Source organism: Pavona decussata, unplaced genomic scaffold (assembly GCF_977016875.1).
Source record: "Pavona decussata unplaced genomic scaffold, jaPavDecu1.1 SCAFFOLD_284, whole genome shotgun sequence".
Lineage (NCBI taxonomy): Eukaryota > Metazoa > Cnidaria > Anthozoa > Scleractinia > Agariciidae > Pavona > Pavona decussata.
The window spans coordinates 1-16,119 of NW_028145685.1; the positions used below are offsets into that span (position 1 = coordinate 1).

Below are 16,119 nucleotides of genomic sequence, written 5' to 3' on the forward strand. Positions count from 1 at the left end.
GTCTGCAAGTTGACAGGAGTTCATTGCGTTTGTTGAGCGTTGCCATGTCTGGTTTATATAAAATATAGAATTTCTCGGTGTTACAAAGGTTACATCGTTTGGTAAGATTAGTGTAGGATTTAGCCTTGGCTAGGATTTTCCAGGAGATTGAGAAGTCTTTCTTTTGATCTTTTAGCAGCCACAGATGTTTGCTTAGTTCAGTGTCATTTCTTTTGTTCTCATGTTTGAATGACATTTGGTGGTTTCGCCATCGCGTCTTGAACTCCGTGGCGGTAAGGCCGACGTATGTTTCTAAGCTTTCTGCAGTGCTGACGGTGGCTTGGTACACTACGTCTTTGACTAGGCATTCTCCTTTTAAAGGGCATTTGCTTGGCTCTCTGCAGTTGCAGGATTTGTTGGTGGTACTTTCTTCAGGTTGCGTGTTCTGTCTTAGAATAGTTTTGTTGTGTCCATCGATGATCTGTTTTATGTTGGGTGAACAACTGTAGCTCAGCTTAAGGTTATTTCTGTTGAAAAGCTTCCTTAATTTGTGGTTGGGAGGGAAGCATTTCTTAATTAAATTTAGGAATTCTTTTCCGATATTAGTTTGGACGTTTTTACTAAATGGTGGGTTGAACCATATTATGTTCCTCTGCCTCTTTTTCTTTTCAGTGTTAGTTGATTCTGGCGATTGTTGTTGTGGTGGGTTGAATTTGAGGGTGTATGAATAACCGCTTTTCCGCAGTGCTTCTTGGTAGGGTGGTGCCGCTTTTTTGAAGACTTCCTCATCTGATGAGATTTCTGATAACCGCTTGTTTATTGCCTCAGGTATGTTCTTTATTATGCAAGGGGGGTGGTTGGATTTGCTGTGGACATAGAGCGGAGTGGTTGTTAACCCTAACATAACCCTAACCTGAAGCCATATATATATATATATATATATATATATATATATATATATATATATATATATATATATATATATATATATATATATATATGTGTCTGAATTTAAAAGAACATACCCTCAGAAATCTATGATTTTTGTTAACTTTTCTTAACATATAACTTGTTTTTTTTTTATTATTATTTTTTTATTTTCCATTAAATGTAGGGATGTACGATACAAGAGTCACCAGCAGTCATTTAAAAGACAAAAGCTATTCTTCTCCTTACCCCCCCCCCCTCCCTCCCCGAAACTACCCGATGTAGAGTCATTTAATTGTTTTGCCCAGCTAGCCCCATTCTCTCTCAAACGTTTATACACGGCACAACGAACTCGCTTTGAATTCGGCGCGGTCTTAGCTGAGAAGAAATTCGTTAGCCCTAGCGTTTTGTTTGGCCTCCTGAAGCAAAGTTTTCCTGAGGACATCATTAAGTCTTGTGAGGGAATAAGTCTTACGAGTGCAGTTGCTGTCTCGTCTAATATGCTTGCTACCAGTAGTCCTGTTTTTCAGCTAAACGGGTAAACTTTAGTTACTCGGGCTTGGACGAAGGCTGGCATATTTTGGGCTTTGCTTGAGGAGGTGACAGTCTTTGGCTTTAAAAAGTAGCTCTTAGGGATGATTTCTAGTCGGGCAAGATGAAATTATCGGGAATTTTTCACCTGGCCAAAGACTTAGTTTATTTTCTTGTTGAAAACCGCCATATGTGTTCCCCGTTCCAATCTTTTTGCCAACATCCGGGACTTAAAGTTATATCACTAAACACGAACAAGAGATGGCAAGGATTTTCTCTTCAAAAAGCGTGAGTTTGAAAAGCTATTCGATTATTTTTCGCCGTTATAACTGTAGCGTTGTTAGGTTAGTGATCGATTAGTCGAGAGGTGCGGTTTGGGGTCGGATTTCCGGACTCAATGTCATAAATAATTTCCAGATGTCGTTCGGCGTGATTCGTTTCGATTTGTAAATATAGAAGAGATTCGGAAAATCAATTTAGAACGCCGTCTTTCTCCGATTAAGCCGATTCTGTTGTAGAAAGCTAGACTGGACCGCTAAAAGACCGGGTTTTGGGTGAGATTTAAGATGCGTTGGCGCCGTTAATAATTGCGAAATGTCGCACTTGTTTTGTCAACACATAGGCCATCTTTCATGTCAGTTCAAATGTCAGTGCTAGCGTCATGTCCAATTTCAAAGACAAACCTTCTATACCAGGTCTGTAGTATTCTTTGACCTTGCTTTCTTGTGATGAGCCCTAATTAAAGTCATGTTCTGGACTAGCATATTCCATCAGCCTAGAAAGTCTCAAAATGTGGTTAATTTCTGAGGGCATGTTCTTAAAAATCCAGACAAAATTCTTTGTGCTCATTTGGATTATACCCTTGTAATTTATACCTGGATTTTTGAAAACATGGCTCCAGAAATATTGCCTTGTGTTACTTTCTCTTGTGAGATTTTGTTTATTTATTTATTTATTTTTGTATTTTTTTTGCATTGTTCTTTTGATTCTAAGTCAATAAGAAGAATGTATAAATGGGTCATTAGCAGATATTTATAAAATCAAAATAGTTTTCTCCCCCCCCCCCCCCCTCGCTCCCTCCCTCCCTGTTTTGCTAACCTAGTCCCACTCTCTCTCAAACGTCTTTTAACCGCGCAACGATTTGGCTTTGAATTCGGCGCGCTCTCTGAGATCGGAACTAAGTCATTAGACCTAGCGTTTCGTTTGGCCTCCTGGAGCAAAGTTTTCCTGAGGATATCATTAAGTCTAATGAGGGAAAAAGTCTTACGAGTGCACCGTCCTGCCTTGTCTAACATGCTTCCTATTTAGTTCTTTTGAGCTAAACGTGTAACTTTCAGTTACTCGGGCGTGAACTATAAAAGGTAGTATGTTGTGTGCTTTGCTTGAGGAGGTGACAGTCTTTGGCTTTAAAAAGTAGGTCTTAGGGATGATTTCTTTTCGGCCAACGTGGAATTTCCGCGAATTTGTTACCCAGCCAAAGACTTAGTATATTTTTGTGGTAGAAAAGGGCGCTAACCCTTCCCTTTTCAAATGTTGATTTCAACATCCGGGAACTTCAGTTAGTATGGAAAACACTAGCAAGGATGGGCAAGGATTTTCTCTTCAAAAAGCGTGAGTTTGAAAAGCTATTCGATTATTTTTCACCCTTATAACTGTAGCGTCGTTAGGCTAGTGATCGATTAGTCGAGATATGCGATTTTGGGTAGTATTTCCGCTCTCGAGTTTCATAAATAGTTTCCTGCAGATGTTCGGTCGCCGTGATCCTAGTTCGCGTGCAGCATGAATCTAGTATGAACATAAAAAATCAATTTGAAACGCTGTCTTTCTCTCAAGAAGCCGATCCTGTTGAAGAAAGCTAGACTTGAGCGCTAAAAGACCGGGTTTTGGGCGAGATTTTCGATGCGTTGGCGCGGTTAATCATCGCTAAATTCTGATACATTTTGTAGGAAGTTCACAGGTCATGTTTCATTTCATGCAGATGTTTTTAATTAGTGTCATGTCTAATTCCAAAGAAAAGCCTCTTTCGTTTTTCTCTCCCATACTATTCTTTGACCTTGTTTAAAATCTTGTGATAAACCCTAATTGAAGTCTTGTTAATGACTAGCAGATTCCTTCAGCCTAGAAGGTCTCAAAATGTGCCCAATTTCTGGGGGTCACGTTTTCAAAAATCCAGGTATATATTGAGAGTGTATCAGCCGAATTGCAAAGAACGGGTTGATATTCTCGTCTGCGTGATTAATCATGTCGCAATAAACTGTAGCAATCGAATGCACAGGAGACATTGCCTTCATAATGTGAATTTTTAAGCTAGAAATTGTGTTCTTAATCAGTGCCTTCAAACAAAACCCTAGCAATTGACTTTCATTCATCATATCCTGAAATAACTGGCTTAGTTCAGGACTTCAGTCCGTCTAGTAACGTCAGATTCATTGCTTGAAAAACAACTGTGATTAAGACAAGCAGGGCTATAAAAGTTTCCTCATGTTTTCAAATTCTTTGTGCTCATTTGGATTATACCCTTGTAATTTATACCTGGATTTTTGAAAACATGGCTCCAGAAATATTGCCTTGTGTTACTTTCTCTTGTGAGATTTTGTTTATTTATTTATTTATTTTTGTATTTTTTTGCATTGTTCTTTTGATTCTAAGTCAATAAGAAGAATGTATAAATGGGTCATTAGCAGATATTTATAAAATCAAAATAGTTTTCTCCCCCCCCCCCCCCCTCGCTCCCTCCCTCCCTGTTTTGCTAACCTAGTCCCACTCTCTCTCAAACGTCTTTTAACCGCGCAACGATTTGGCTTTGAATTCGGCGCGCTCTCTGAGATCGGAACTAAGTCATTAGACCTAGCGTTTCGTTTGGCCTCCTGGAGCAAAGTTTTCCTGAGGATATCATTAAGTCTAATGAGGGAAAAAGTCTTACGAGTGCACCGTCCTGCCTTGTCTAACATGCTTCCTATTTAGTTCTTTTGAGCTAAACGTGTAACTTTCAGTTACTCGGGCGTGAACTATAAAAGGTAGTATGTTGTGTGCTTTGCTTGAGGAGGTGACAGTCTTTGGCTTTAAAAAGTAGGTCTTAGGGATGATTTCTTTTCGGCCAATGTGGAATTTCCGCGAATTTGTTACCCAGCCAAAGACTTAGTATATTTTTGTGGTAGAAAAGGGCGCTAACCCTTCCCTTTTCAAATGTTGATTTCAACATTACGAAATCGCGCCCATTGAAACATGTCGCTCGTAAAATGCAAATGAGCTTCATTTTGGACGTCAATCACAGCAGTCTTTTGTGTATGGTATTGTTAATGTGACAATTGGCGGAACGCATCTATTCATTGAAACACAATAGAAAAATAACGCAACACAAAAGAACGATAGGGCGAAGTTTATCAGCAGAAGTTGCGTGACTAAACTAAAATAAATAAAAAATTGCACTGCGCTATCAAGGAAGCGATGATTTTTAGGTTATTCGATGACAAACGACAGTTCCCAATAAGAATGGGCATTATGAATGCTATCATTGCGATAAAAAGGGAGTAAAACAGATAATCACTGTCTCCAGTGAATTGAAAGTAATTTGCATAATCGAGCGGCACGGGGGAATCAAGCAAATGTAATTTTCAATCAACGAAGCGTGTTTTTACGGCAATATACTGCGATTCCAAGCAAAAATTTTAATTTACAGGATCCCAAATCAACCACATTCGATGTTAGAACTTTAATACGTTCCTTTCAAAGAGCACTGCTACCGTTTCCTTACGTAAACTCCTTCTTCTTGTGCATAAAAATAAACGAACACTCTTGAGGATTCATGCTGCGGGACAAAAGATACCGCCACCAGCGGCACGCTTTGTAATCCTCGCAAAGCATCATGGTACCCCACTTTTATCGGGCGACGTGTTTCAATGGGCGCAATTTCGTAATGAACATCCGGGAACTTCAGTTAGTATGGAAAACACTAGCAAGGATGGGCAAGGATTTTCTCTTCAAAAAGCGTGAGTTTGAAAAGCTATTCGATTATTTTTCACCCTTATAACTGTAGCGTCGTTAGGCTAGTGATCGATTAGTCGAGATATGCGATTTTGGGTGGTATTTCCGCTCTCGAGTTTCATAAATAGTTTCCTGCAGATGTTCGGTCGCCGTGATCCTAGTTCGCGTGCAGCATGAATCTAGTATGAACATAAAAAATCAATTTGAAACGCTGTCTTTCTCTCAAGAAGCCGATCCTGTTGAAGAAAGCTAGACTTGAGCGCTAAAAGACCGGGTTTTGGGCGAGATTTTCGATGCGTTGGCGCGGTTAATCATCGCTAAATTCTGACACATTTTGTAGGAAGTTCACAGGTCATGTTTCATTTCATGCAGATGTTTTTAATTAGTGTCATGTCTAATTCCAAAGAAAAGCCTCTTTCGTTTTTCTCTCCCATACTATTCTTTGACCTTGCTTAAAATCTTGTGATAAACCCTAATTGAAGTCTTGTTAATGACTAGCAGATTCCTTCAGCCTAGAAGGTCTCAAAATGTGCCCAATTTCTGGGGGTCACGTTTTCAAAAATCCAGGTATATATTGAGAGTGTATCAGCCGAATTGCAAAGAACGGGTTGATATTCTCGTCTGCGTGATTAATCATGTCGCAATAAACTGTAGCAATCGAATGCACAGGAGACATTGCCTTCATAATGTGAATTTTTAAGCTAGAAATTGTGTTCTTAATCAGTGCCTTCAAACAAAACCCTAGCAATTGACTTTCATTCATCATATCCTAAAATAACTGGCTTAGTTCAGGACTTCAGTCCGTCTAGTAATGTCAGATTCATTGCTTGAAAAACAACTGTGATTAAGACAAGCAGGGCTATAAAAGTTTCCTCATGTTTTCAAATTCTTTGTGCTCATTTGGATTATACCCTTGTAATTTATACCTGGATTTTTGAAAACATGGCTCCAGAAATATTGCCTTGTGTTACTTTCTCTTGTGAGATTTTGTATATTTATTTATTTATTTATTTATTTTTTTGCATTGTTCTTTTGATTCTAAGTCAATAAGAAGAATGTATAAATGGGTCATTAGCAGATATTTATAAAATTTTAGACCTAGCGTTTCGTTTGGCTTCCTGAAGCAAAGTTTTCCTGAGGACATCATTAAGTCTAGTGATGGGAGAAGTCTTACGAGTGCAGTTTCTACCTCGTACTAATATGCTTGCTACCAATAGTCCTCTTTTAAGCTAAACGAGTAATTTTCAGTTACTCGGGCTTGGACTATTAAAGGCTTGTATATTGTGGGCTTTGCTTGAGGAGGTGACAGTCTTTGGCTTTAAAAAGTAGGTCTTAGGGATGAGTTCTTTTCGGGCAACGTGAAATTTTCGCGAATTGTTTACCCAGCCAAAGACTTAATATATTTTTGTGGTGGAAAAGGGCGCTAACCCTTCCCTTTTCAAATGTTGATTTCAACATCCGGGATATAAGCTGATATGGAAAACACTAGCAAGAATGGGCAAGGATTTTCTCTTCAAGAAGCGTGAGTTTGAAAAGCTTTTCTATTATTTTTCGCCGTTATAACTGTAGCGTTGTTAGGCTAGTCATCGATTAGTCGAGAAGTGCGATTTTGGTCGGATTTCCGGACTCAATGTCATAAATAATTTCCAGATGTTCGTTCGGCGTGATTCTCATTACGTCTTGAACTTATAATTAACACGGAAAATCAATTTAAAACGCTGTCTTGCCCCGATTAAGCCGATTCTTTTGTGGAAGGCTAGTCTTGAGCACTTAACGACCGGGTTTTGGTTGAGATTTAAGATGCGTTGGCGCCGTTAATAATTACCAAGTGTTACACTTGTTTAGTCGGATCACAGGTCATGTTTCATTTCACTCGGATGTCAATGTCACGTATAATTCCAAAGAAAAGCCCCTCTTTTCTCTTGCATAGTATTTCCTGACCTTACTTTCTTGTGATGAACCGTAACTGGAGTATTGTTAATGACTAGCATATTCCTTCAGCTTAGAAAGTCTCAAAATGTGCTCAATTTCTGTAGCCACCTTTTTGAAAATCAGCTCAGATATATATATATATATATATATATATATATATATATATATATATATATACATAGAATATTCATTCACTACTGGGTTTTTCGGCATGCATACGCTGTTTATATCAATTACAAACTGTTATTTGCCTTACTGACGTACGTGTTGGACTGAAAACGGAAGGCGATAATTAGCATTAACAAATTGAACAGGTGCGCATGTTTATGAATGACGGTTTGGAGTTTGTCTCTACTTTTGGCGCTGAAGCCGGACTTCACATTCTCTGCCTTAGCTTGTTTAGGTTCTGATTAATCTGAGTCCAAACTACCGCGAGATTTAGCAGAGTTCATAGAAATACGACTACCTATGCGTCATAGGCAATATCGTATGGTGCCAGCAAGTCTGTTTAATAGAGTCCATTAAACAAACATTTGGTATCTAATTAGTCCTGTATTATTTTTGCATTGAGAACGTATGAGACAAACGTTATACTTCGAAAACGGTTAACTCCAGAAACTGTCGCGTAAGTTATTGATGATTGGCTCGTAAAACTAAATATAGTCCGACAACTGCGTTATTGTTTATACATATTTATATGGCCAACTCATAAATCACAGCACACACTCGCAGGTAATGTTGCCCCTAAATGTATTTTCAGCTTCTTTTCAACTGAATTTTGCAAGCGCCGTTCTGAGTCGATAAAGAACCACCACTGTTGATCTACCTACCCTAAGGTAAGCTTTTTTTAAACGAAACAACTCTTGATAATAGTTACGAAAGTTCAAGTGATGCCTTTTCCTCGGTGATGTCCTACCCGTTAACGCTCACCTATTCACACGCGTTAGTACCAGAACCTACAAGTAATGCTGGTTTACTGTGAAATTAACCCCGGCATGCATGCGTTTGTCTACACTTTTTGTCGGGATGCAAATATATAGAAGACATTTCCGAAATAATACTAACACGATGTTGTTTATATTTTGGTGTGTTGGTTTACGGATTGTAGTTAAATCACAATGTTTGAAAATCCTGATGCCGATTAGACGGGAAGGATAGGTAATTCTTTTACGAATTTATTTTATTTTATTTTTTTGTTGTCAAATTTTCCTTAACTTTAGATTTTAGCATAAGGTAGGATTTTATTTCGCACAGTTTAACACGAATGAAAGAAGTTGAGTGCAGATAAAATAAAACCCAATTTAAGGCCTCAAAATATCATTGGTTAATTCTCCTTTCATAAAAAATAATATTAATATTTGGAATTTGCACGGTTTACACGGTTATCTTTTCACGGTTAGCTTTGTTAGTTAGCTTTGTTCCATGTGTCCAGCTTTACTAAATTACGTACGTAAAGCCAGCTAAATTCACGTCTGTACGCACGTAAAATTAACGCGACAGTGGAAATCCACCTTTACGCAAGCCGTTGATACATCGCTTCTTGAGGTAGATTTCCACTGTCTTGTAAACTTTTGCGTGCCTACAGATATAAATTTAGCCGTCTTTACGTGCGTTATCACAATAAGATGCGATGTGTGAGCAACGTGCATAAACGTAAAAAGTCGAGCGTTGTTCAACTTTTTTATGTTTATGAATGCCGTTTATATGTCGCTTCTTATTTTGTTTACGTACCTAAAGCCAGCTAAATTTGCGTCGGTACGCACGTAAAATTTACGCGACAGTGGAAATCCACCTTTACAAGGAGAAAACGAAACAACAGAATTTAACCAAAAGGCCCATCGGATCGGTTTGCTCTTTAGAAGAGGGCCGCAGAATTGAGTGAACGAAGTGTGCGCCCTTTCTAGCATTCATCACTGGTTTATATCGCATATTTCATACCTGCGACCCGAATGAAATACTGATGAAATGTATTGTCGCATTTTGCCCTATACGCGTTTTCTGCAGGAAAAAAACTTATTGTTTGTCTTTCAAAGCGTTGATATTTTTGTCTTTGTACAATTGTCAGTGAGCCATTGTGCAGTTCGCACGTTAATACTCAGTGTTACAGATTACTAACGCGAAAGCAATGGAAGGTTTAGTTACTAGTCATTTCACCTTAACCGAGCTCCTTAATCTTTCTGTTATAGGAATAACAAGTTAACAGTTTACCGTCTCAAAACGTTCCTGCTGAGTCTGTGCAAAACTGAAACTGCTTCTGAAAAAATTGATCTATTTATCAAACGCAGGAATAAGCCACAGCAAATTCTCACACGGTCAACTTGCTTGTACGAAATCGCAACCGGGAGCAATAAGTACATTGCACGTGGTTATATTCGCAGGATGAAATTTAGTAAAAAAAAAAAAAAAAATAACAAGATAGCACTAAAACTGAATTTTACACATACCTAGCAAAGGTCTACCAAATAACACAACTTTTTCTAAATATGTTCTTCAAATTTGTGTCTCAAAAGCAATCAATAATAGTAATAAGGTTAGAAATCGTGGTACAGTAATTTATAGTGAGAGCCAGCGGCTTTTTGTAGTAAACGGCCGGGTGACGACGACCAAAAACTACTACTTGTATGGCAACGTATATATAATATATATTTTAACGACAACTTTGTGCTTTATCGGTCTTTATCCTTCTATAGTTCTGATGCAATTTCTTTCCTTCGATTCCTTCTACAGATGGTTAATTCTTCGAATCAGCAAAACGGAACACTAGATGAAACAAGTTTCCTGGAGATCTCTTCATCTGAGTCCATTGCCTGGCTTACAGTATTCATGACCGAGTCTGTTGCTATAGTAACAATTAATATCCTTACAATTATTGTTTTTATTAAAACCCGATGTCTTCGTAAGCGCTCCATGTACCTGGTGATCAACCTGGCAGTTGCAGATATGTTCGTTGGAGGATTTGTGGGAGTGTTGCGTTTCTTTTCCACCGGATTGCTTTGTAACTTTTGGCAGTACGACCTGTCTCATTTTGAACTCTGGCTTATCGTAATAGATGCCGTGTCAGACACGTTTACCTTAACCTCTATAACAAGCCTCGCTGCTATTTCTTTGGAACGGCTGCACGCAACGTTTCGTCCATTGAAGCATCGCCTCATCAAAAAGTGGGTATTTGGAGGAGCTGTTGCGCTCATTTGGGTTACAGCTGGACTATATTCAATTGCATACCAAGTTATTGGGAAACTGGTAGATTGGAGCCAGTTTCTGTATTTGGTTGGGTCTCTCTATTCCTTCATTTCTATTTGCCTATTTTTTATCTTTGTTTCCTACGTGGCCATTGCTGTTAAAATTAATTGTGGAGCCCGCACTCAGCATCATGGTGCAGCAAGCAGAGAGCAAAAACTGACCAAGACATTGTTCATTATGACTGTGGTATCATTACTGTTGTGGTTGCCCCTTGTCGTTGTCCTTTATCTTTCCCGGCTTGGTGATTCGTCCTTTACTTCCCTTCCATTCTCAACGTCTTTTTATTTATATAAAGCCTTTCTATTTTTATTTTACGCAAACTCACTTGTTAATCCAATATTGTACGCGTTTAGAATGCCAGAGTTCAAAAGAGCTCTGGTTTCACTTTTGCGTTGTAGATCCCAGCCCGCAGCAGTTCAACCGGACTTCCCTCTTGGTGCCATGTAAGCCGCAAAGCTATTCTCGGGCCACTGCATGACACACTACTCCTAAGCAACGTTTCCAGTGCAGAGGCAACTCAAGCAATGGTCTAGGTAACTGAGAATCTAAGTTCGGCTCATCAGAGATATATTGAAGGCATTTCTTCGGGTGAAAACTTACCGTAAGACTTTACCTAGACTTAAAACATTTAAAGAAAGATTTCGACAATCGGCAGTCATGGTGCGTCTGTGTGTGAGATCGAGTAGAAAATTTGTCTTCTCAGCTGAATTGGTGTCTTCTGTCAAATTCGATCTAGTTGCGGGATCTTAGAAGTACTTGAATTTTATTTTTCATTTGTTCACGTTTCAGCTCATTATTAGGAAAAGCAAACTGGGGGTGGGGGGGGGGGGAATTTAGACACGGAAAACATTTGGAGATAACTTTCGGGTCCTTACTGTTCAGGGTGTGAAAGTAAAATAAGATCTTATTCGATAAATTATTGGGCCAAAAAAGTAATGTTATCGGTTAAAAGCTTTAGCTTAACAATTGTTCAACAAACCGAACGTACCTAAACAGTGCGTACTAACCTGAGGTTCGCAATTTATATTTTTGCTCTTCAACAGTGAATGAATGTAGAGTTCTAAAGTGATGACGTCACAAAAACTAAATTTATGAAATTATGGGATTTGTTAGTATATTCGGAAACAGCATGATGAAAAAAGTGTACTTGCCAAAAATCAGCATCTTATTGCAATTTGGGGGCGAGATGTTAGTTCTGTTATGCCGTGATGACTCCATACAAATCCTTGTAATTTTGTCTCAGCTCCTAATGTTTGGTACAGACAAAAAATTACAAGGATTTGTACTCACCAGGGCATGACAGAGCTAATATCTCGCCCCCAAATTACAATAAGATATTAACCTTTGGCAAGTAGGCAGTTTTTATCATGCTCTTTCCGCATATACTTACGAATCCCCTAATTTCATAAATTAATTTTTTGTGACGTCACACTTTAAAACTATGTATTCATCTGTCCGGCGTAGTTCATTGTTGAATAACTAGCAAATGAAATTAGTAAATCAATGAAACAGTCTATTATAACTGAAAGTGAACAAAATAATTATAGAAACAGTAGATTCTTCGCTGTATGTAGATCCAACGAAAACAGAGGATCAACCGAAATTCACTTTTGTCCTATTATACTCATTACTGAGGGGTGTAATGTATTATAGCATAAGGTATCAATTTCCAGATAACAATTAGTTAAGTAGTACAAAACGAATAATGATAAAAAAAAAGAATTATGATAAATACCTTACTATGTTAATAAATAATATAGTGAGACGACGAAGTCAATCTCCCCTTGCCTTAGCTTACTTGTTAGATCAATATGAATTCAGTCCATTGTGACTCAGTTTTAAATTACTTACCTAGGTCTACTTTAATAAATTTGTATTTTTGTTTAGCTGTATGCTTTTGCAAAACTGTAAGGGTTTATTGTCATTTAAATAAATCTTGATGCTGGCACTCTCAGCTAGCTTGTTAAATCATTATTCAGACCGCTGTGACTTTTAAATGATATTTAGTTTCAGCTTGTTTCCTTTGTCCGTCTATTAATTTAACAAATCTGTTGCTTTGTTTAGCTTTATGCTTTTGCAAAACTGTATAAATAGGAATACATACAACGATAACAAGAAATCCCTTACTCAAAAAAGGTTTTGGGAGTTACTGGAGTACGGAGACAGCTTTTAAATGTTTATGTGTCAGCGAACGTTTGCAGAATTGGCCTTCCAGATTTCTTAAAAGGAGAAATGTAACAGCTATTCCGCTTATTTTCCGGAATAAGATCAATCGAACGCAACCTGAGAGTTTATTGACATGTAAATAAAGTTTGTTGCTGTTGTTGTTGTTGTTTCCATTGTCGCTTTACGAGCTAATAAGAGTTCATTTCCTTGTCTAAGAAACCACACAGAATTTGAAGCTAATAACATGTACAGGATTACCTTCGTCTATTGCCCCCCACCCCCTTCCCCTCCCAGCCCCGCCCCTTCTTATCACAGAGTGGATAATTCGCTACGGCATCGGACAAAATATACTCCAATACATTTTGAAAAGTAAATAGAGTTGTCCGCTCTTTCAACAACTGTGGGTAGGTTTCATTGTCATGTTTTGCCCCGGCCTCAGAAGACGAAAAAAATCCCTGTCTAGATAGAGTTAAATTTTGGAATACACCCAAACCACAAACGCACCCTACTCCGAGAAAATGGACTGAAAACTGACATTGCTTAAAATGCCGTAAAAGATCTCTATAGTCGTGCCTTTCTTTTTAAGTCCTTTTTCCCTCTAATATGCCCTCTCTATCCCCTCCCCACCCTCATTTGTAAGTCCGATGTCTTAATAAATATCCTTTCTTTCTATTACAAGCTAATCGCGTCTTACTCTTATTTCGCTTCAAAACCGGACCGTACATTGTCCAGCTTAGCTTAATCAGACTCCGAATTAATTTGAAGCCAATCACCACCAGATTTAGTAGAATCGAACGAGTAATTACTAACTACGTGTCATAGGCAAAGAATGCGATATAGTGCGCTGCATGCCATTCATTAGGCTCCTTCTGATAATGTGAATTTACCTCATGGTTGGTGACTATTTGGTCCAGTGCTAAAGAAACTGCACTTTACATCCTCCATAACCACTAATAAGTCCAGACATTTGCCTTTAAGTTGCTGACAATGCAACTGTTTTTAGATGCTAGCTAAATATACCACATCCTCGGAGAAACCAGGGGCAGTCAGTCGGGGGCGGGCGAAATAGCACGAAGAAAGTTTTCAAGAACGGGCGAAAGAGGGGCTCTTTTTTAGTCTTGTTCTTGTTTAGCTTTACGCTTTTACACAACAGTAAGAGTGATTGCTATGAAAATCGAACTTGTTGTTTTTGTTCTTGATTTATGAGTTGATTTGAATACAATTGAATCTTCGCTAATAACCCCCCCCCCCCACCCCGCCGTAAGCCGACACCACACTGCCGTCCTGTCATTTTGCTAATTATCCTCCCCCCTTTGTACCTCTAGATCTGTCACCAATATGCGGACATTTTTCGTTGTCGTACAAAACGAAAACGCTTTCCCCACCATCTTCTCTAGTAAGCGTCCAACCTCTCCGACAAGGCTCCCATTTGGAAGTCAAAGCTTACAATAGACCACAAACTGACACCCTTCCCCCCATCCCACTCGTGTGACCCAAGTATGGACTAAAAACTGCCATTGCTTATGTAGAGTGAGGGGATATACGCTTTCGTCACCATGATGTACGGTATGCAGTCTGGAATTTATGCCGTACAAGCTTTGTTTGCACTGCCCTCTTTTAATCTCCCCCATACTTTAATAAGCCTCTGGCCGTTTGGAGGTATCAAAATTATTAAAATAATCAAATGTCCTCTCTCTATGTAAATAATTTCCCCTCCCCCACTTTCCATGTTAGAAATCAAATTTGCGAAACTCAGACTTGTCAAAGGGAAAAACATGACGGTCAATAGGCCTATATTTATAAAAAAAATTAAATCGAATATGATATGTGCAGAAGTATTATTGTGACAATGTAACAACGACATACCTTGACTTTGGGAGACACAACCACTAATTTTGAAGAGAAAACGAATTTAAGTTTAATTTGTATAAGGTGCTCCTCTTCCTTGAGGCTAAAGAATTAAGTAAACAAGCCCCCCTCTCCACAGTTCCTCGAGGAGCTTTAAATGCGGCCACATAGGGTTAACAGAGACTCCGTTTTCTATTCACGAAAATAAGGAGTTTAAGAAACGAGGACGGCAACGGTAACGAGAACGTCATTTAAAAATATAACTTGTCGTTTTTGTAACTCTTTCGCAATCATTTAAATTTGTTTAACTTAGAAAATGCTAGCGAACTCTTCAGGAACTAAATTAGCATGAACGACGTCAAAATAAGGAAAAATAAAAAAGATTTTGCGTCATACGCTCCCGTTCTCGAGAAAACCTAAAATTTGGTCATTTCACGTTGTTGTTTTGCAGAGGACGGTAAAAAAATGTACCAAAATGTAAAACGCACGTGCAAAGCGATTGTTTTTGCTCATTAAGCCCATTGTTTTGTGGCGTTCTCGCTACCGTTTCTTAAACTCCCTTATACTCAACGTGGAATAAATACTTTTTCATTCAGGTTTATTAACACGGCTAGAAAAGAAAAATGAGAAATGTTTTTTATTTTTTTATTTTTAGAACATTTACCCTATAACCGTTCCGATTCGGGCAAATAAAACAATCACGATTTCAGTTCTCTAAATAAACCCACAACAGCGAAAGCGGACTTTGATCCATCAAATCCATCAAACGCGGTGAACTCTTGTCAGCTTGCAGGCCCGAGCGAAAGTTCCTCCTCGCATTCAACCGCATCCCTAGGGACCAATCATAGACTTGCTAATGTGCCTTCCTGTTGTTTTCTGTTTTTGAATTTTCTTTGTTTGAATTTTGTGTATTTCGTTGAAGATGTCCGCAATGTTACCTAGCAACAGTGAAAAACAAAGTATGAGTGACGTCAGCCAAAGAGAAGGTTACTAGGCAGCAGTAGGTTGGGAGACATACTGGCGTCAGCACTTTGCTGGAGCAAAATTTGCATACATCGGGAAAGTTTACTTTCATTGCCGGAGCAAATTTCAACTGCAATGTTCATGAATATTCACTGGATAGAAATATCTCTGCAGAATCTTTCCCCTTTCTAGCAGAAAACGTTTTTGGGAAAGATTGCATTGAAGAAATTACACGTTTTTGGCCGCTGTAAAATAATTTCCGTGGAAAATAAATTAATTGAACACGACAGCGCTGCACGCCCGTTGTACATTTCGTCGTGTCAGAAATAGATTTCAACCGCAAACTAGCCTTTGGAACTACAAAAAGACCATGCTCGTCAAAAATAGTTGCTATGTTCAGAAACCTTTTAATCTCGTCATTTGATGCTACAATACGAGTAAAGATGGTTTTCCACCCAGCCCCAGCTTCGCGAGGTTTTGCGAGTCACGTATTTCTAGTATTCATGAGATCAAGACAAAAGGTGATGGCGACACCGGCATTAATTTATT

General features: G+C 38.6%; 1 protein-coding gene across 1 annotated transcript; it reads left to right on the forward strand.

The window, feature by feature from the left end:
• Window positions 1–8,090: 8,090 nt before the first annotated feature.
• Window positions 8,091–11,404, forward strand: LOC146455184 (alpha-1D adrenergic receptor-like). The gene is made up of 2 exons (XM_085094571.1): window positions 8,091–8,189; window positions 10,081–11,404. The coding sequence occupies exon 2, from the start codon at window positions 10,081–10,083 to the stop codon at window positions 11,038–11,040; it is 960 nt and encodes a 319-aa protein (XP_084950697.1). The 5' UTR covers window positions 8,091–8,189; the 3' UTR covers window positions 11,041–11,404.
• The last annotated feature ends 4,715 nt before the right edge of the window (window positions 11,405–16,119 follow it).

Coding starts and splice junctions, on each gene's coding strand:
- LOC146455184 (XM_085094571.1), top strand. CDS start 10,081: ATGGTTAATTCTTCGAATCAGCAAAACGGAACACTAGATGAAACAAGT.